We start from the raw sequence: 20,537 nt of genomic DNA, 5'->3' as shown, positions 1-20,537 counted from the left end.
TGGGTTAGTGACTCAACTTATGTATATATAACATCCTCTCATGCATTGTATGAAAGAGAGGGATTAATAATACTAATATCGTGGCCACAGAGAATTCTCCTCTAAAGTGTGTCCGCTATGTTTAGATGATTACCAATACTAGGCACTGAATATTCCCACCTATAACCATGCTGGCAATTATATTCTAACTAGCGGTAATAAGTGACAAAAAAACTCATCCTTTATGGCACCCCTCTGTAACGGTAATGCACTGGTACCGGACCCGATTGAGCGCATAGTAATTGACCTAACTAACTAAAGAAACGGCAAGATTCTCAGAGTGTGACACGATCGCGGCTAACTCCGCTGACCGGCTCCACACTTCCGGGTGTGTGATGTCACACACCCGAGGGGTGAGAGAGCCAAGGGGTAGGGGCTGCAGGGATCATGAGTGTGAGAGAGCCAGGGGGGTAGGGGCTGCTGGGAGAGGGTTGAGTGAGTCAGGGGGTAAGGGCTGCAGGGATCATTAGTGTGAGAGAGCCAGGGGGGTAGGGGCTGCTGGGAGAGGGGTGAGAGAGCCAGGGGGTAGGGGCTGCTGGGAGAGGGGTGAGAGAGCCAGTGGTAGGGGCTGCTGGGAGGGGGAGTGAGAGAGCCAGTGAGTAGGGGCTGCTGGGAGAGGGGTGAGTGAGTCAGGGGGTAGGGGCTGCAGGGATCATTAGTGTGAGAGAGCCAGGGGGGTAGTGGCTGCTGGGAGAGGGGCGAGAGAGCCAGGGGGTAGGGGCTGCTGGGAGAGGGGTGAGTAAGTCAGGGGGTAGGGGCTGCAGGGATCATTAGTGTGAGAGAGCCAGGGGGTAGGGGCTGCTGGGAGAGGGGTGAGAGAGCCAGGGGGTAGGGGCTGCTGGGAGAGGGATGAGAGAGCCAGTGGTAGGGGCTGCTGGGAGAGGGAGTGAGAGAGTCAGTGGGTAGGGGCTGCTGGGAGAGGGGGTGAGAGAGCCAAGGGGTAGGGGCTGCTGGGAGAGGGGGTGAGAGAGCCAGGGGGTAGGGGCTGCTGGGAGAGGGGGTGAGAGAGCCAGGGGGTAGGGTCTGCTGGGAGAGGCGTGAGAGCGCCAGGGGGTAGGGGCTGCAGGGATCATGAGTGTGAGAGAGCCAGGGGGGTAGGGGGGTTGGGGCTGCTGGGAGAGGCGTGAGAGAGCCAGAGGGTGTGGGCTGCTGGGAGAGGGGTGAGAGAGCCAGGGGGTAGGGGCTGCTGGGAGAAGGGGTGAGAGAGCCAGTGGGTAGGGGCTGCAGGGATCATGAGTGTGAGAGAGCCAGGGGGGTAGGGGCTGCTGGGAGAGGGGTGAGAGAGCCAGGGGGTAGGGGCTGCTGGGAGAGGGGGTGAGAGAGCCAGGGGGGTAGGGGCTGCTGGGAGAGGGGTGAGATAGCGAGGGGGTAGGGGCTGCTGGGAGAGGGGGTGAGAGAGCCAGTGGGTAGGGGCTGCAGGGAGAGGGGGTGAGAGAGCCAGGGGGGTAGGCACTTCTGGGAGAGGGGTGAGAGAGCCAGGGGGGTAGAGGGTGCAGAAAGAGGGGTGAGAGCGCCAGGGGGTAGACGGTGCAGGAAGATGTGTGAGTGCCAGGGGGTAGACAGTGCAGGAAGACGTGTGAGAGTGCCAGGGGAGAAGGTGGTGCAGGAAGATGTGTGAGATAGCCAGGGGAGAAGGTGGTGCAGGGGGTTAAGTGAGAGAGACAAAGGAGAAGATGGTGCAGGGGCATAGGTAAAAGAAAGTATAAAGGGAGAGACATCTTAAGAATGGGAATGTCAGGGATGCAGCCATATAAAACACAAGTAGTAATAAAGAATGGGAATGCATGTTAAAAAAAATAAAAAATCAAGCCTTCATACTCCATTCACTTATATTTTCCATACCCCCACTTCAAAATTTACGCTTCGACCACTGCCCTCTGTTCCTGCTCCCGATTGCCTGTGTGAGCTGACAGCTGCTGATTCCTCCTCGCCCATCGCGCCCAGTAGGAAAACAGAACACAGGATGCCATGATCAGGTAAGTTCATATATTTTCTCATGTGTAATGTGTTTTTAACCATTCTTTCATGAACTGGGGGCACTACTGTGTATCCAATGATGTTTAAAACTCTATGTATTGCTCATTATTGCGCTGTAATGTTTCTTGCATATTTATCTGTACAGAGATTTTTAATTAAGAGGAAAAAACACTTCTTGTCATAAATTTTATCTGTGATTGTGTCAATATATCTATTTTTGTTTGCATTGTAAATGGTGTATCAAGCTGCTCCTGGGACTCACACTCTCAGCATCTGATATGCTGTACCAATTTTTATTTGTGAATGAGTTTTTGTCTGGGCACTACTAATGATTTGGGGCACTACTATGGCATAATGTTATTTGGGGACACTATTGTGGCATAATATGACCTTGGAGCACTACGATGTGGCATAATATGAACTGGGCGCACTACGGTGTGGCATAATATGAACTTCTGCCAAAGGCAAGTCTTTCATTGTTGAATATGATGGGAGCCCAAAGAAGTTGCTGTATCGTGGCCCAAAATTCCTCTTGTCGGCCCTGCCTGTGCGTCAAGGGGTGAACGTCTCCAGGTAAATAATCTAAATGCTTCCTATCGGTTTTCCATCAAACTGATGGATCACAACCAATTATCTCTCACCCACCTCCAATATCCCCCTTAATTTATATACTGTGTTATTTAAAATGAATAGAAAATAGGCATATCCAGTTACTATAAAAAAGTTAGTAAAAAAATATTTCTCTGACATTTTGCTGTAGAAGGAAATACTTTTAATGCAGCCGTGTGGGTTCAAATGATCATTCAATAGTTATGTTTGTTTAGATATAAGTTAGAGCTTTATTTCATGTGGAATGATTCATGAAAATTCTGCCATTACTATTTAATTGAGGGAAAAGGGTACCTGTTACCTATATGTGTGTATGTATTCTGTTGTTGCTATTTTGTGGGAGATTTGAAAAAAGCAAAACATTGGTTTCCTACAGTGGCGCCTGTATAACTGGTGGTATTGCTGTAGTATGGGGTGGCGTGGTGGCGGCAATGCTGTAGTGTGTTTGGGGCTTAGTATTGTTAATCAGTAGGAGAGGGTATTGCTGTAATGTGGGAGGTGATGCCGGATGCTGTAATGTGGGGGTGATGCCGGTTGCTGTAATGTGGGGGGTGATGCTGGTTGCTGTAATGGGGGGGGGGGGGGGGTAATGCCGGATGCTGTAATGTGGGGGGTAATGCCGGATGCTGTAATGTGGGGGTTGATGCTGGTTTCTGTAATGTGGGGGGTGATGCCGGTTGCTGTAATGTGGGGGGTGATGCTGGTTGCTGTAATGGGGGGGGGGGGGGGGGGTAATGCCGGATGCTGTAATGTGGGGGGTAATGCCGGATGCTGTAATGTGGGGGGTGATGCTGGTTGCTGTAATGTGGGGGGTGATGCTGGACGCTGTAATGTGGGGGGGTGATGCTGGACGCTGTAATGTGGGGGGGTGATGCCGGTTGCTGTAATGTGGGGGGTGATTCTGGATGCTGTAATGTGGGGGGTGATGCCGGTTGTTGTAATGTGGGGGGTGATGCCGATTGCTGTAATGTGGGGGGTGATTGATGTAGTATGAGTGTGTGTGGGGGGTTATTTATTGCTGTAATTTGGGCACTAATAATGTATTGCCATGGTATTTGATGTAATTGGGGTGCTAACAATGTAATGTTGAGGGTCATTAGGAGAAATAATTCTCCCCCACACACACACTCATACTACATCATATTGTACAGCACCAGCAACGCGCGCTGCGCCAGCATCAGTGTGCAACAATATAGTGCATGGAACCAGGGCTGATTGTATTTTAAATGCCAGGGCTGATTTTTAGTCCCAGTCCGGCCCTGGTGGCATCTCTGTATACGTACTCGGCAGCAGACTGAGTGAAGCGCCGTAGAGTGGTTCATACCCATTTGTACTCTACTAGACAAGACGCTGCAGGATACATCCAATACCTAAGTGGACTATAAATTTGCAAAAGAACGCACATGGAAAAAAAATCCTGAATTAAAGTCACCTGTTATTAACATAGGCATTAATGATAAAATAGTTACAAATAAAATTATATTTTTTTACCATTTTTTTTCCATGAAATACATTTATTAGAATGCTGTTAATGTTTACTGAGCATAAAATACATTTGTATAGTTGCTCCTGATTGTAAACACATGTTATAACATGCATACGAGACTGCCATCACTACTGATCAGGACTTAGACTACCCCTTTGGTTGGAGCAAGAGATACGGCAGAAAAACAAGCAACTTTGAGATGGCCAGAGCTGCATTCGGACGTGGCTGTGTGCGCTTGAGTTTGGCATGCCCCTGCTGTAAATTCACTATGGCAAAACACTCAATTCACTCCCCGAAATCGTATGTAGTAAGTTTCCTTTGCTTTCGAAGATGCAGCAGACAGGGCTGCGTTCACGGGCGCATATACCGGATCTGGGTACGATACGCTCAAAATCTACAGATACGTGCCTTGAGGAATCGGGCCCTCTATGTTTATCGCTTAGTTTTATACTCTGTGCTTTGTACAATTTTTATGTCAAATATAAGTAAACAAGAAGTCATATAATTAAATGTTTGGATAGAAAGGATTTAAAGAAGCAAGGTCAAGGATCATAAAAACAAGGTATTGTCAAAGAAAATTGCATTTCTAGGACATATAGTAGGCATTGATGTACTTCTAATCACTTGTGTTCAGACATTAACAAGAGCCAGGGCACTTCGCTTTACAAGAAGTAATTTATATCACCTTTAAAATGACAGAATGTTATTTTGAGTATCTATCTAACCTCATATATTTATATACCTTCTCGCAAAAATATTAAACAGCTGAAAAATTGTGACGGCAGAGAGAGATTACAGATTAGAGTTTTATCCCACCAAGGACAGCTCTGTCTAGAAGATCTACTGAATGCCATCGCAGTACCATCTGCTGGAGCCAGTTTTGGTCCAATACTTTTGTAGGTAATGACAAGGGTTTCAACCAATTGGAGGCCTTGACATTACGATGACTGAAAAATCATTCAAACATGGACTAAACTTAGTAGTTCTATCCCAGTAGTTCTACCTACATTAAGTAGAATGCGTAGTGCGTAATAAAATAAATTAAATAAATCAATCAAATACAAATGTTACATTTCCCTGTTTAAAACACTAAGGGATATATTTACAAAACTCGGGTTTGAAAAAGTGCAGATGTTGCCTATAGCAACCAATCAGATTCTAGCTGTCATTATGTAGAATGCACTAAATAAATGATAGCTAGAATCTGATTGGTTGCTATAGGCCACATTCCCACTTTTTCAAACTAACAGTTTAGTAAAATATACCATTGATAACTCTTCTGTTTTACATGCTTAGTTAACATGTGATTACTAAATTCTGGACACTAACCACCCAGGAACCAACAGTGATGCTAATAATAGCTTGCTTGTGACAGTGCAAACTATGCATTAACTCACAGTATAAATGGTAGCCTCTCCATGCATGACATACATTTATAATAGATATTTAATTCAACTGCGTCACAGCTGCTATTTGTTTGCTTAAATTGTGAAAGAGCATTTTCACAGCCGATGATTTCCTACATTTATTGTTCACGCTGCTCTAGCTCTGCAGGAAGCACCGAAAGCATTTAGCCAGTTATACACGTAATGATATCAAAAATAGGAACTGAAATGATTAAATTTTAATGGGTAGGGTAGAGCAATGGAAGGTGTAGCAGAAAGGTCAGTCAGCACAAGTGAATGAGATAACCCAGGCTGAGAAGGACACCCAGAGTGACAGAACTCAGCCTGCAAACTACCATTATATATCACTCTTCATGTATATTTAATCCTCTTCTTTTATTTGACAATGCAGTCATTTTATGGCATGATTGCAAGAACCAGTTAGATCCTTCCCATCAAGATGCTGTTCCTGTTGTGAAATTAAATATTTTATAATCATGCTACCCAATGACACATTGAATTAATCTTTTCCCACTAAGATTGGCATAAAAAGCAATATATCAAAGACAACAGAATGCAGCTGACTTCATGTTGTCAGTCATATATTTGCTTGGCTTCAGTTCTGACTTACAGTTTACAAAAAAAGGAAAAGTCTGCAATAATCAATCTACACAACTTTAGTCAATGCAAATTAAATCTATATAATGAACAGGATAACGGCAAGAGGGCTTATTTACTAACATTACATTTAGGTTCTAAACCACAACAACAAATCAACAATTAGCTAGTAGTCATAATACAGCATCTGTAATAGTTTGATAATAAAAGCAAGAGCCTAATTGATTGTAAAATTAGCACCTAAATGCAATGTTAGTAAACGATTCCAAAGCATAGGTTAATTATTTATCTATTCCACAAGTAGTATCTGGTCAAAGGACTTATGGGCCATTTTGTAGGGCAGTTTTGTTCATGGCATCCAAGGCATATGTCAACACTGGCCAATAGTGTTAAAACATTTATAGCATACATGACATGTGATAGCTCTTTCCTACTGGTAGGTGCATGTGATGATTAGATATATATCACATAGTCAACAAGGAATCAGGACAAAATAAGTCCTGACCTGATTATCACAAACCCTGCCCAGAGACACCCACTTTCCCACCGAGAAAGGTCCACGTTGGCGGTGAACTAGCCTGGTTTTATAAGCCACTTCCCTTTTAAGTTCTCGGACAGTAGGCAGAGACTGATTTGAGTGGGACATATGCAAGTTTATGTAGCGTACCTTGTCTGAAATTGGTCACCACATGTCCAGAATGTGGGGACACACATAGGCACCTATACAGACTTTATTATTAAGGCACTGATGTCTGCCTGGATAGGCGGGACAGGGGAGAGAAGGGGCGTTCTAATGTTGGCTGAGTACAGTAGAGGCAAAGTAAAAGTAAAATATAAAAATACCAGAATACAGAAAATATCTAAGGTATATGTAATTACATTAAAATTAAGTCCCAAACACACATTTTGGAATGAAGACTAATGAGTATAACTTGGGTGGGTAACTCCTCCTTTTGATAATAAAGTCAAAATCTAAATTATGCACATGTGTAGCTGGCAGCCAGATGAGAAACAGACTTCATGTTTTGATGGTTTGTATTTTGTTTCGGTTTTGCATTTATTTTTTAGAATCTGGTAACTTTACTCTGCATGGAGTGATTTTGAACCTTAAATGGCAGATAATAGTCAATTGTTTGTAGTAAAGTAGATAACACAAATACCAAACAAATACATAGTTTAACTTCAGCCATGATAAAGGAATATTATATTATACATCTGTGTATGTTACAACAAGCTTTTTTTGTTTGAATTAACTTCTTATTAATTTTTTGTTACTCTTTAATAATGGACACATCGGTTTGGACTGAACTACTCACATTAGTTATAGGGAAAGTCCACCTAAAATGTAATTTTTATACAACATCTACACTTTCAATAAGGAAAACCTGTAGTTTGGGACGGGTGCTTCCAACGGATTAAAATGACTAATGGCAAGAGTCATAGTTTCAGAATGCTAGAACATTCCTTCACCACAAAGTGAATTCCCCCTCAATTTACCAGCAACTCCCCACAGTCACAGTTTACTAGTAAAAATGATCTAGTGCTATTGTAGGGAAAATAAAAGAGATGGAGATCCAAGATTACTTTTAACTACTATTATCTTGTAAAACTCACTTGAAATACGCAGGCTGAAATTTCCTGCACGATAGTGGGAGTGTTTAAAGGAAAACTCCACCAGAAGCCAGTAGAGAAATCATTAACAAGAGGAGCACAGTGAGTATGACTGGACTCCACAGTTGCCTTGGATAAAGGACAGCAGTGTACAGGGCAGCCATGATTGGCTACAACAATAGGGATGTAAGCAGCTGTGTTCTATTTTGGTAGTAAGATGATTAGAGAAAGGATCCATATCAGAGACAGAAGAAAAAGATAAAAAGCAGTTAATGGAAAAGTACAGAAGGAGAGAGAGGAGAGAGACGAGAATGAGCTGAGGGATCAGTGAGTCAAGGGCCAGCTTAAAGTACTTGTACAATAGGGACTGAGTTAATAAGGAACGCATCCTGAGCGCATTGTGCGTCTGTTACAAACTGCATGTAAATCAGCTTGTTTTTTATATATATTTTTCCCTTGGAAAAACATTTATTAGGCTGTCCTAATGTCTAAAGACATTTTTACAGTTTCTCCTGATTGCAGACACATGTTATAGCGTATATACGAGACTGACATCACCAGGACTTAGACTAGCCCTATAGCTGGTCTACGGCAGAAAAACAAGATGCCCAGAGCTTGATATGAACATGGCTGTGTGAACTCGAGCTTGGCTCACACTTACTGTAAATTGACTACTGCCAAACGCCCCTTCCCAGCCCATGTCCCTCCCCAAAATCATGGGCTGTAGTAAATGTACTTTGCATACGAATATGAAGTAGACAGGGCTGCACTTTCTCGCATATGGGCCGGCTCTGGGCATCTGCAGACTGATTTTGCGTATCAGTCTGCGGATGCCCAGAATCGGCAGATATATGCCTTAATGACTCAGGCCCATAGATTTTAGTAGAAATGAAACCTGTAATGCATGCCAGCGTTTTAAATTACACACACACATCCCTACTGATGACAACAGTTCAGGCCCCCAGTAGGGCACTGTAGGAGAGAGCCCCATGTGTGAGGAGTTGGTGATGACAGGGACAACCGTAGCTTGGCACAAAAGCCCCTAACACCATTGATATGGGGATCACATGGGGACCAGACTCTTTAAAATACTATGGTTTCCCTTGTCAGTGCACTGAGTGTACAGAGGAGATTTGGGACAGAGCAGAGAGGAGTTGCCCAGAGAGGAGGTACCGGGCTCCCCTGACATTTCGTGGAGCCGGTCTGTGGCGGCCACCACGTTGGCAAATCATATTGGAATAGGAATATCCTATATATGAAAGAGGGAAGTCGCTGTATTCAACAGTGTGGCTGTATCTTTAAATGGAAGGAGTCTATAGCAGAAGGGAGTGATAAATTCGCCTTAAGAAGAGCCCCCTTGCAAAGTGCCCCAATATGCAGGAAGGGAAGTAATTGCGGCGTGGCTACTACACAAGATGCTTAGCTCCAGTAGGAGAGATCCTTTGGAAAGTTCTCCCATACAGTGAGGGGGAAATGAAGCATTAGAGGCAGAGTAGCTTTACTGAGGAGATGAGAGAGTAAAGCCCCCTTATAAAGTGCCATGAGGGGGCCTTTTCCATTAAGGCAGCATGGCAACCATGAACAAGGAGAGTCCCTGGATATTGGTATGGCTAGAGATAAACACTACAGAGAGGTAAACACCACTAGCATCAGCCTGGACACAGAGAGAGTCCCTGTAGAAGGTAATGATTGTACAACAGAAGAGGTGAGTCCTTGGATATTGAGATGAATGTAGTAGAGGAGCTGTGAGACGGCTGACAGTATGCCTGCAGACAGGGCCGGACTGGCCATCTGGCACATCTGTCAAGTGCCAGAAGGGCCGATGGCTAGATGGGCCGGCCCGACACTTCCCCTAGCTTTCTGATGGCTGGCTCCTCCCCAGGAACCAGCCACATCCGTTGCACGATAGATCAGGGCTCCTCGTTTCCTCTCCCCTTATCCTCTGCACTGTGCCCTGCAATGGGGACAGTTTGCAGATTTTTATTTTTCTGAATGGGGGAGGGGATAGCGCGCGGGGTGCCACGATTTTCGTGGGGGGATGTCGCGGGGGGTGCTGCGATTTTCGTGGGGGGGACGGATGGGGGAGTTGTCAGGAGTATGAGAGAGCCAGGGTGGAAGGAGTGCAGGAGGAGGGGTGACAGAGCTAGGGGGAAAGGGGGTGCAGAAAGAGGGGTGACAGAGCCAGGGAGGAAGGGAGTGCAGGAAGAGGACAGAGAGCCAGGGGGAAAAGGGGGTGCAGGAAGAGGGGTGAGAGAGCCAGGAGGAAAGGGGGTGCTGGAAGAGGGGTGAGAGCCAGGGGGAAAGGAGGTGCAGGAAGAGGGGGAGAGAGCCATGGGGAAAGGGGGTGCTGGAAGAGGGGTGAGAGCCAGGGGAAAAGGGGGTGCTGGAAGAGAGGTGAGAGAGCCAGGGGGAAAGGGGGTGCAGGAAGAGGGGTGAGAGAGCCAGGGGAAAGGGGGTGCTGGAAGAGGGGTGTGAGCCAGGGGGAAAGGGGGTGCAGGAAGAGGGGTGAGAGAGCCATGGGGAAAGGGGGTGCTGGAAGAGGGGTGAGAGCCAGGGGGAAAGGGGGTGCTGGAAGAGAGGTGAGAGAGCCAGGGCAAAAGGGGGTGCAGGAAGAGTGGTGAGAGAGCCAGGGGGAAAGGGGGTGCAGGAAGAGGGGTGAGAGCCAGGGGGAAAAGGGGTGCTGGAAGAGGGGTGACAGAGCCCGGGGGAAAAGGGGTGCAGGAAGAGGGGTGACAGATCCAGGGGGAAAAGGGGGGCAGGAAGAGGGGTGAGAGCCAGGGGGGAAAGGGGTACTGGAAGAGGGGTGACAGAGCCTGGGGGAAAAGGGGTGCACGAAGAGGAGTGAGAGCCAGGGGGAAAAGGGGTGCTGGAAGAGGGGTGATAGAGCCCGGGGTAAAGGGGTGCAGGAAGAGGGGTGAGAGAGCCAGGGGGGAAGGGAGTGCAGGAAGAGGGGTGAAAGCCAGGGGGAAGGGGGGGGGGTGAGAGCCAGGGAGAAGGGGGTGCAGGAAGAGGGGTGACAGAGCCCGGGGGAAAAGGGTGCTGGAAGAGGGGTGAAAGAGCTAGGGGGAAAGGGGGTGCAGGAAGAGGGGTGACAGAGCCAGGGGGGAAGGGAGTGCAGGAAGAGGGGTGACAGAGCCAGGGAGGAAGGGAGTGCAGGAAGAGGACAGTGAGCCAGGGGGAAAAGGAGGTGCAGGAAGAGGGGTGAGAGCCAGGGGGAAAGGGGGTGCAGGAAGAGGGGTGAGAGAGCCATGGGGAAAGGGGGTGCTTGAAGAGGGGTGACAGAGCCAAGGGGAAAGGGGGTGCAGGAAGAGGGGTGACAGAGCCAGGGGGGAAGGGAGTGCAGGAAGAGGGGTGAGAGCCAGGGGGAAAAGGCGTGCTGGAAGAGGGGTGATAGAGCCAGGGTGAAAAGGGGTGCTGGAAGAGGGGTGACAGAGCCAGGGGGAAAAGGGGTGCTGGAAGAGGGGTGACAAAGTCAGGGGGGAAGGGAGTGCAGGAAGAGGGGTGAGAGCCAGGGGGAAGGAGGGGGGTGAGAGCCAGGGGGGAAGGGGGTGCAGGAAGAGGGGTGACAGAGCCAGGGGGGAAGGGAGTACAGGAAGAGGGGTGAGAGCCAGGGGGAAAAGGGGTGCTGGAAGAGGGGTGACAGAGCCAGGGGGAAAGGGGGTGCAGGAAGAGGGGTGACAGAACCAGGGGGGAAGGGAGTGCAGGAAGAGGGGTGAGAGCCAGGGGAAGGTGGGGTGAGAGCCAGGGGGAAGGGGGTGCAGGAAGAGGGGTGAGAGGGACAAAGGATGAGATGGTTTAGGGGCATAGCTAAAAGAAAGTGTAAAGGGAGAGACATATTAAGAATGGGAATATCAGGGATGCAGCCATCATAAAACACAAGTAGTAATGAAAAATGGGAATGCACAGAGGGGACAAGTGTTAAAAAAAAAAATCAAGCCTTCATACTCCATTCACGTATATTTTCTATACCTCCACTTCTAAATTTCCACTTCGACCACTGTCCTCTGTCCCTGCTCCCAACTGGCTGTGTGAGCTGACAGCTGTTGATCCCTCCTCGCCCAGCGTGCCCAGTAGGAGAACAAAACACAGGATGCCATAATCAGGTAAGTTCATATATTTTCTCGTGTCCAATGTGTTTTCACCATCCTTTCTTGAACTGGAGGCACTACTGTGTATCCAACGATGTTTAAAACACTATGTATTGCTCATTATTGAGCTGTTATGTTTCTTGCATATTTATCTGTACAGAGATTCTTTATTAAGAGGAAAAAAATGCTTCTTGTCATACATTTTATCTGTGATTGTGTCAATATATCTATTTTTCTTTGCATTGTAAATGGGGTATTAAGCTGCTCCTGGGACTCACACTCTCAGTATCTGATATGCTGTAACAATTTTTATTTGTGAATGAGTTTTTGTCTGGTCACTACTATTGATTTGGGGCACTACTATGGCATATTGTTATTTGGGGGCACTACTGTATGTCATACTGTTATTTGGGGGCACTACTGTATGGCATAATGTAATTTGTGGGCACTATTGTGGCATATGATTTGTGGGCACTATTGTGGCATAATATGATTTGGGGGCACTTCTGTATGGTATATGATTTGGGGGCACTACTATGCCATAATATGATTTATGGGCACTACTACATGGTCAAATATGAATTGAGGGTAATGTTATGTGGCATCATATGACCTGGGGGCACTACGATGTGACATAATATGAACTGGGGGCACTACAGTGTGGCATAATATGAACTTCTGCCAAAGGCAAGTCTCTCATTGTTGAATATGACGGGAGCCCAAAGAAGTTGCTGTACCGGGGCCCAAAATTCCTCTTGTCACCCTGCCTGTGAGTCAAGGGGGTAGACGTCTCCAGGTAAATAATCAAAATGTTTCCTATCTAATCAAACTGATGGATCACATCCAATTATCTCTCACCCACCTCCTTTACCCCCCTTAATTTATACACTGTGTTATTTAAAATGACTAGAAAAGACGCATATCCATTTACTGTAGTAAAAAAAAATATTTTTCTCTGACATTTTGCTGTAGATGGAAATACTTTTAGTGCGGCCGGGTGGGTTCAAATGATCGTTCAATAGTTATGTTTTTTCTGATATATTTGTTAGAGTTTTATTTCATGTGGAATGATTCATGAAAATTCTGCCATTACTATTTAATTGAGTGAAAAGGGTACCTGTTACCTATATGTGTGCAAGTATTCTGTTGTTGCTATTTTGGTGGAGATTTGAAAATAGCAAAACATTGGTTTCCTACAGTGGCGCCTGTATAATTGGTAGTATTGCTGTAGTATGGGGTGGCATGGTGATGGCAATGTTGTAGTGTGATTGGGGCTTTGTATTGCTAATAAGTAGGAGAGGGTATTGCTGTAATGTGGGGGGTGACGACGGTTGCTTTAATGTGGGAGTGATGCAGGTTGCTGTAATGTGGGGGGGGGGTAATTCTGGTTGCTGTAATGTCTGGGGTGATGACGGTTGCTGTAATGTGGGAGTGATGCTGGTTGCTGTAATGTGGGGAAGGGGGGGTAATGCTGGTTGCTGTAATGTGGGTGGGTATTGATGTAGTATGAGTGTGTGTGAGGGGTTTTTTACTGCTGTAATTTTGGTACAAATAATGTATTGTTATGGTATTTATTGAAGTAATTGGGGTACTAATAATGTAAGTTTGCGGTTCATTAGGAGAAATAAATACTCCCCACACACACACACTCATACTACATCATGTTGTACTGCACCAGCAACGTGCACTGCGCCAGCATCAGTGTGCAACAATATAGTGCATGAAGCCCACAACAGGTGGGCCTGTGTGCTTTAAATGCCAGGGCTGATTTTTAGTCCCAGTCCGGCCCTACCTGCAGATCTGGTGATATGAGCAAGGATGAAATACCTGTGAGTGACTGTGGTTCTACTGCTCCCAGCTATTCAATGTGACAACCCTGAGATTCCTGTAACAAAGTACTGTTCAGGAGGAGTGAGGAGACAGTGGTAAAATATATGGTTCTTTATTGCCCATAACAACCTAGTCAGGGCTAGGGGTTGCACACAGTACCCAGTAGTGGGTATTACACATGAATATACGCTAGACGCCATTTAGGCACCTGTACAAATCCAGGTGCACAGCACCACCAAAGATGGTTTTGCATCTCAGCTGTTTTGTATTCATTAAAGTTGAACTAATAACAGTGAAACAGTGAAAAAACAAGGCAATGTGTATGATAATACTATTACCCAAACGTACAAATGTACATTGAAATGTTCTGCTCCACTTATGCCAGTGATACCTACTGTGACCAGGGAGTCAATGGAGTTCGTTGTAATGGATTATTTGATTGTATGGAAGATGATGAGTGTGGAACAGTATGCCTTAGTTATCACCTCTTTGCAAAACTCTATGTTTTGGTTGTTGTGGAAAGAATGATAGCCCAAATATTGGGAACTAACTTTAACCATAGCTTGCTTGGAGAATTCACTCCCCTCAAGGGACCTGTTTTTATTGCTGAAAATAATTTTTCATTAATACTCTCTTAAACAAGATGGAGATTTGTAGCCCAAGAATGCTTCTGAACATTGTATACTCCTGTGTTTGGCACCACCCTTCCACTTATTTTTTGGCCAGAACAGGGAAACCCCGAGATGCTCTTAGATCACACTGATACACTTGGCCAATGTACAAGTGACATATGAGTCACTGAGCATATGCAGCAATTGGAAACAACCTGTGCCATTGTGGCCATGGAACTACAGAAACAGGCCAGTCCAGATTCTTTCCTCTGCAATTTTCCTCCAGTCGGTGATGGGGATTGAGTGCTGGTAAGGAACAAACTTGTACAGCAAATATGGAAGCATAATGGGAATCATAGATGTATGTGGTAGAGCGCCAGGACAACAATAGCTAATCAGTAATTGAAGTAGCCCCAGAATATGGGTCTGGACTCCATCAAGTTCTCCTCCACAACCTACTTCCTTCCTTTGTTTTAACTGTAGAGTGTAGTAAAGGAGAATGGACTCCAACTTTCTCAGATAGAAATCTAGATGCACTTCTGCTAATCAAGGCACATGGTGGGTCCAAAGCCGAAAGCGGATTAGTGAAGCAGATGTTTTGATCTTTGTACATTACCTCTACTATCAATATCTCTTTTACTAAGATACTGCATTCATTAAAGGCTCTGCCACAATCTGTTAGTCTACATAACCAGTGGTAATCGTATCACCGACGCTCAAAAATCCAGCAGGGTTTACACCATTCCTTTTTTCTTAACAAACTATGCTCATTACCATAAATGGTGAATGTACCTGAATTTAATATTCACCGACAATGGTCTGTGTAATTCAAAAAAACTATGATATTATTTAAAATTGCAACAATGGAATCTTTGGGAGATCTGTAAGAAAACTGACAAAAAAAAGAGTTTGAGTTTATGCTATGAGTGAAAGGTTAGCCCCACCCATATACTGTGGTATCTAATGTTGCATTTACTAAGTTAGTGTTAAATCCATATACTTACAAATGAGCACTGTGCATCATCTGATATACCAGGCATATTTCTAACTGATCTGTCCTACACATTAATTATCTTGAATGCTAAAATCTCATCTCAAGAATATATTCTATGTATTCCTGTTTATGTACTGACTAAAACTCTTGATCACTCTAATATATTGATTGAAGTCAAATGTATCTATTCCAACATATTTTAGTTCTTTGTATATGTTTCTATATAAATGTTTTATGATCAACCCTTCAATCATTCTTTCCTGCCACGTTCATTCCTGCCTTCAACACATATATATAAAAAACTAAATAACCTGTTATTTAACCTATATACATCTAATTACAGTATATTAAATGTTTATGAAAATAAAGTTAAGTTTGAGCCTGGCTTTAGACTTATCTTTGTCACTGTTATAAAAGGACATTATCTTCTCTTCTCCGCAGGTAAGCAGGGACAGTTAAAGCGAGTGATTCTTATAAGCACCTGAACGTTATAATTTATAATGTCCCAACATCCATCTGGTGTAAGATGCCCTAAGAGTTTACTTTAGCTCATCTCTCATAATCAGGGCCGGATTAACCCGAGGTCTAACTGGGCTATAGCCCAGGGGCCTCGGGCATCCAGGGGGCCCTTCAAACTCCTCAGCAGCATTATTGATCGGTCGGGGGCGGGGGCGCCCCCGGCCCGATCGATGCTGCTGAGTACTATCAGTGCAGTCCTCCGTCCCGGCGCGCTGTAGTCTGCTTACTGAGGATATCTCGCGAGAGTTCATGAACTCTCGCGAGATCTCCTCAGTAAGGAGCTTACAGCGCGCCGGGACGGAGGACTGCACTGACAGGTAAGTGCTTGGGGGGGTCCTCGCGGGGGGTGGGGGCGGCGGACGGCTCACATTGGGGGCCTCGCGGGGAATGGAGGGCCCCTTAGCCCAGGGGCCTCCATTCCCTTAATCCGGCCCTGCTCATAATGCTCTGTCAGACATTGCTTAGCACTCTGTAACAGGTATCTCAGTGACAGCTGCAACTATTTTGTTACATGATTTTGCAGAATATCTTGTGTTCCTTTTTTATTAGAACAAGACACAAAATAAAGTTTCTATTAATTACAACATATGTAAAAGTGTTCTTTCAGTCGCAAGGCAGTTTAAAATTAAAATCACCATTTATATTTATATTTAATAAGATTTTCTTTGTCGAATTACAGTCTTTGCTATGTCATAAATAATGTTACCTTTTTAAAAAACACCTTTAGGTCCAAAGACCACAAAGTAAATGTAGGGTTCTATGCTTTCCAAAAATAGCCAAATGCAAACAAACTTAAATTACAGTGTGATGGGCGTCAACAGCAATGAATATGCAGTTCGCCATCCTTGTGTCAGCTCTTCTGTTGACCATGGGCAATTATGGATACCAGATTTGACCTTACGTGCTATTATCAGTGCCCAAGAGGTTTCAATGTGTTTTATTACTTTGAGCATACAAACCAATATAATTTAAATATAGAAAAATGTGTAGAGAATAATTTATAGGCTCCACAAAAAACACAGCTCAGCAAAAGTTGCCATAAACAGCCTAGAGAAAGGAAAATTACCTTCAGATAGAGGATCGAGGGTGTGTATCATTAGCTGAAAGATACTATTTCTCATAAGACTGTTATGTAGTGACGCTGAGCTGCCGCCTCGCTGTAATCTTGGCTTTGTCTGTTGGAAAAGGGGATAAAAACTTAGAAAACAGGACAAAATGCAGCATTTTGACAGAGTGCCCTAATTCCTGAGTGCCCTACACATTTCTAAACTGACTGCATTAGAAATCACCCACTTTATTTGTAACAGCAATTACTTTATCTGCAACTTGACTAAATAGCTAGTTTTATTTTCTTCTACTAATTCTCTAGTCCACTCAGCCAGAGCTGGTGAGGGAATTTATCTTCCTAAATATTAGACAGCCAGTACATTTATAAATGTGGATAAAATACATGTAGAAAAATACAAGAATTCTTAGTTTAAATTATAATAAGGAAATCAAATGGGAAATTCACAGGAGTGGGAATATTCCAACCCCACTGTTTGAGATCAAAAAGCCACTCAAGAGAACCAGTGTCCGGTACCTAATTGATACAACCATCTGGGAGAACAAAGAGTGCAGGAAATCTGTCTTCTGCCTCAACGTATCCTACCTAATTCCACCTAAAACTAAACATTTTGTATTCTGTGGAACTATCTTTCAACTAATTACTTTATATAACTGATGAAGGATGACTTCCTGGAAGCATTGAAGATGAAACAAAGTAAACATTTATCTTCATCAAAGTAAACATTCATCCCAGGAGAATGACCCCTCTCTGCTGCACTGAGGTGCATTAATTAAAGGGTTGTGTCTTAAAATGAACAACTACTACAACAAATATGTCAGAGGCAGAGTCCAGGGTCGTTGTTACTTTTTTAAATGAACATACTCATCTCATTCATAGTTACTTCTACCATGTGCATGACATAATCTGACACTTTAACACAGGTAATGGGCATTTTTGTTTTTATGCTGTGTACCATAGCATTTAATTGCAGCTTAATTTTACCAAAATAACTTCCTATAAAATCAATGAAAATAATAATAATAATAATAATAATAATAATAATAATGATTTTTTAAAAATCCGTTTAAAGTAAAGATTGTGTAGTAACAACGCAATGCTAACCGCTGTGCCAATCTAAAACATGCGTAGGAAAGAAGACAAAATATTTGAAATCTGGGCTGCTGGTCACATTTGAAAATAAATAACACAACCTTCACTTTTTCTCAATGACTTTATTTACGATTACTGTATAACATCAACAAACCACAGACAGAATGCAGACTCTCCCACAATAACCCTGGATAGCTGTTCTAAACAAAACTATTCTACATAATAAAGTACTCATCCAATTCATCTTTCATTTACTGTATGCTATTTTTTTGAAATTGAAACATTGCATTTCTGATTCAGGAATCAGAACACATAAATTTGCTAAAAAAATATTTATGGTGTGTCATTATTTCCCAATTACGGATCATGGGGATCACTAGAGGACAAATAAAAGACGTATACAAAGCCAGCGTTCTAATAAAATAAACAGCTTAAAGCTGGCACAGAGTGTATAATTTGCACTTGCAATTGGAGTAATGCAAAAAGCTGAGTAGTTAGTGATATATTGGAAAGATCAAGAACCACAGTGAAACAATTCTATAGGAGCAATTGTGGGTTTCTTTTCACAGTGGACAGTTCCAACTGTGTCTTTCATCAAAATGTATATGGATTTGGGAGGGTAGAGGAATGGGGTTGGGTATTTAAACTATGCTTATATCCTGATAGGATTTCTGAACCTTTTTTGTATTATGTACCCCAAAAAATGACAAATATTTATATGTTGCATTAGTTGATAAAGCATGCATATTTTAGTTACTAGGCAACATTATATACTAACCTTATTTGGGAAAGAATTGTTCTCAGTCCAAGTCTGCATAAAGAGAAAAAAATATGAATGAGAAATGGATATTTAATGTTATATATTTAGATAAACATATGCATGTTGACTTCTACTGAATCCTCCTTCCTTCTTTCGCTATATAAAAAGAACCATGTTATTGATAAAAATATATATGTTGCCCCAGATTCCAAGCAAATAGGTTAGGACTTCTTCCTAATGCCAAGCTGTAATCTACTTAAGGAGACGATTTACCAAGTGGTGAAAATTATTATTTATATTACAGGGGCAGGGGGCATCTGCCCACCGGGCCGGTCTCATAGTGGGCTTACTTGGGCTGGGTCACTCGGCCACCTGCATTTTCTTTCCTTTAAAATGTTCCTAATAGGCTGTTGAGTCGAGTCTTGCCCCCCGGGCCATATTTTGCCAGCCCTCCCCTGTTTATATACCACCATTCATATTACACAGCGATGTACATTCACACCAGTCCCTTGCCCATTGGAGCTTACATTCTAAACTCCCTATCACATACACACACACACCAGGTAGCGTTTTGTCAGAATTAAATTAACCTACCAGTATATATTTGGATTGGTTGTATTCATGATCAATGATTTCAGGATTCTAGAGCTGTGAGGCAGCAATACTAACCACTATGCCACAAAAGCCCTATTGCTGAAGAAACTGGTGTCTTTACTAGCGACGGGTCTTATTAGCTGTGTCCTATATATTAAATGGGTTGCCACTCTCTCTAGCAAGGTTAACTATCACTGTTTTTCAGCGGGGAAGGTTCACCACTTGCATGGGGAAGCCTATTTATCAGGTATTGCAGGGGTACTCTTATAGCGTTAACAGAAGAGAGCACAAAAAAATAATAATTCAATAAATTATTTTTTCAGTGCAGATCTTATAAAAAATAAATATGACTATTTCTCTACTCCCTAGAAAATAAATACCAGTTTCTAGGTGGAAGAAGGAGTGAACTGTGGATACAATATAATGCATATGTTTTATTTGTCACTACATTTTTATATATAAAAGTTGTTGTTTTTTAATTGTTAAAGAAAACCATTTATTTGACATTTCAATAGCAGTAGAACTGGAAGCTTAAACTTGTCCAATGCATGGGCCAGGATCCCATGCATTCTCAGTAGAGTAAAAGTAACTCTTATCCAGTGCACTATTATATTAATTATTTTATTAACAATTATGTATGTAGCGCCACAGTGTTTTACAATTGGAATAAGCACAATAAAACAAAACTGGATATTAGCAGACAGACAAAGATATAATAGGGTCCTGCTCACAAGTTTACAATCGATGAACAGAGGAGTTTAATACGTGAGGATAAGTACTACCTAGTGCATAATAGTACAGCAAGATTGCAATGGGAAAAAGTGCTTAGAAATATTATTTTGGGGGTCAGAGATTTGTTTGAGTATAGAATAAATGTATATTTGGTGAACTAAGTAGAGGCGTGATAATGGGCACAATAGTGAGTTCAGGAGGGTGATTCTCTAATTTGGTTATTGTGAAGATGAGGTGAATTTCAGAGAGTGCTTGCAGATTTGGAGGCTAGGTGAAAGCCTTGTTGTACAAGAACTCTACAGAGTGGGTGCAGCCTGAAAAAAAGTCCAGGAATGAGATCAGTTAATGGTGTGGGTGAGAGACACATAACTGTGGGCAGTACGGAGAGGTTAATTTGGGAGATATTTTGACAAAAGTGAAGAGTTGAATGTTGGTTAGTTTTGTTAATGGTCTGTTAGTAGAAGCATCAAACATATTCTCATCACCTTTGACCTACCTTCTCATCCTAGATTGAAACACTTCTCTC

The 20,537-nt window shown here is 43.5% G+C and overlaps 1 protein-coding gene across 3 annotated transcripts in view; it reads right to left on the bottom strand.

Moving 5' to 3' along the window:
- The window catches only part of SLC24A2 (solute carrier family 24 member 2), a 155,552-nt gene that overhangs the window by 62,544 nt on the left and 72,471 nt on the right, over positions 1 to 20,537 (bottom strand). For all 3 annotated transcript variants that reach the window (XM_075210628.1, XM_075210645.1, XM_075210636.1), the window contains 2 exons: positions 18,704 to 18,736; positions 16,834 to 16,942 (listed from right to left, as the gene is read on the bottom strand). In XM_075210628.1, the coding sequence (XP_075066729.1) occupies positions 16,834 to 16,942; positions 18,704 to 18,736 (142 nt within the window). The remainder of the gene's footprint in view (positions 1 to 16,833; positions 16,943 to 18,703; positions 18,737 to 20,537) is intronic.

Source organism: Mixophyes fleayi, chromosome 1 (assembly GCF_038048845.1).
Source record: "Mixophyes fleayi isolate aMixFle1 chromosome 1, aMixFle1.hap1, whole genome shotgun sequence".
Classification (NCBI taxonomy): domain Eukaryota; kingdom Metazoa; phylum Chordata; class Amphibia; order Anura; family Limnodynastidae; genus Mixophyes; species Mixophyes fleayi.
This window is presented reverse-complemented; position numbering and strand designations above follow the sequence as displayed.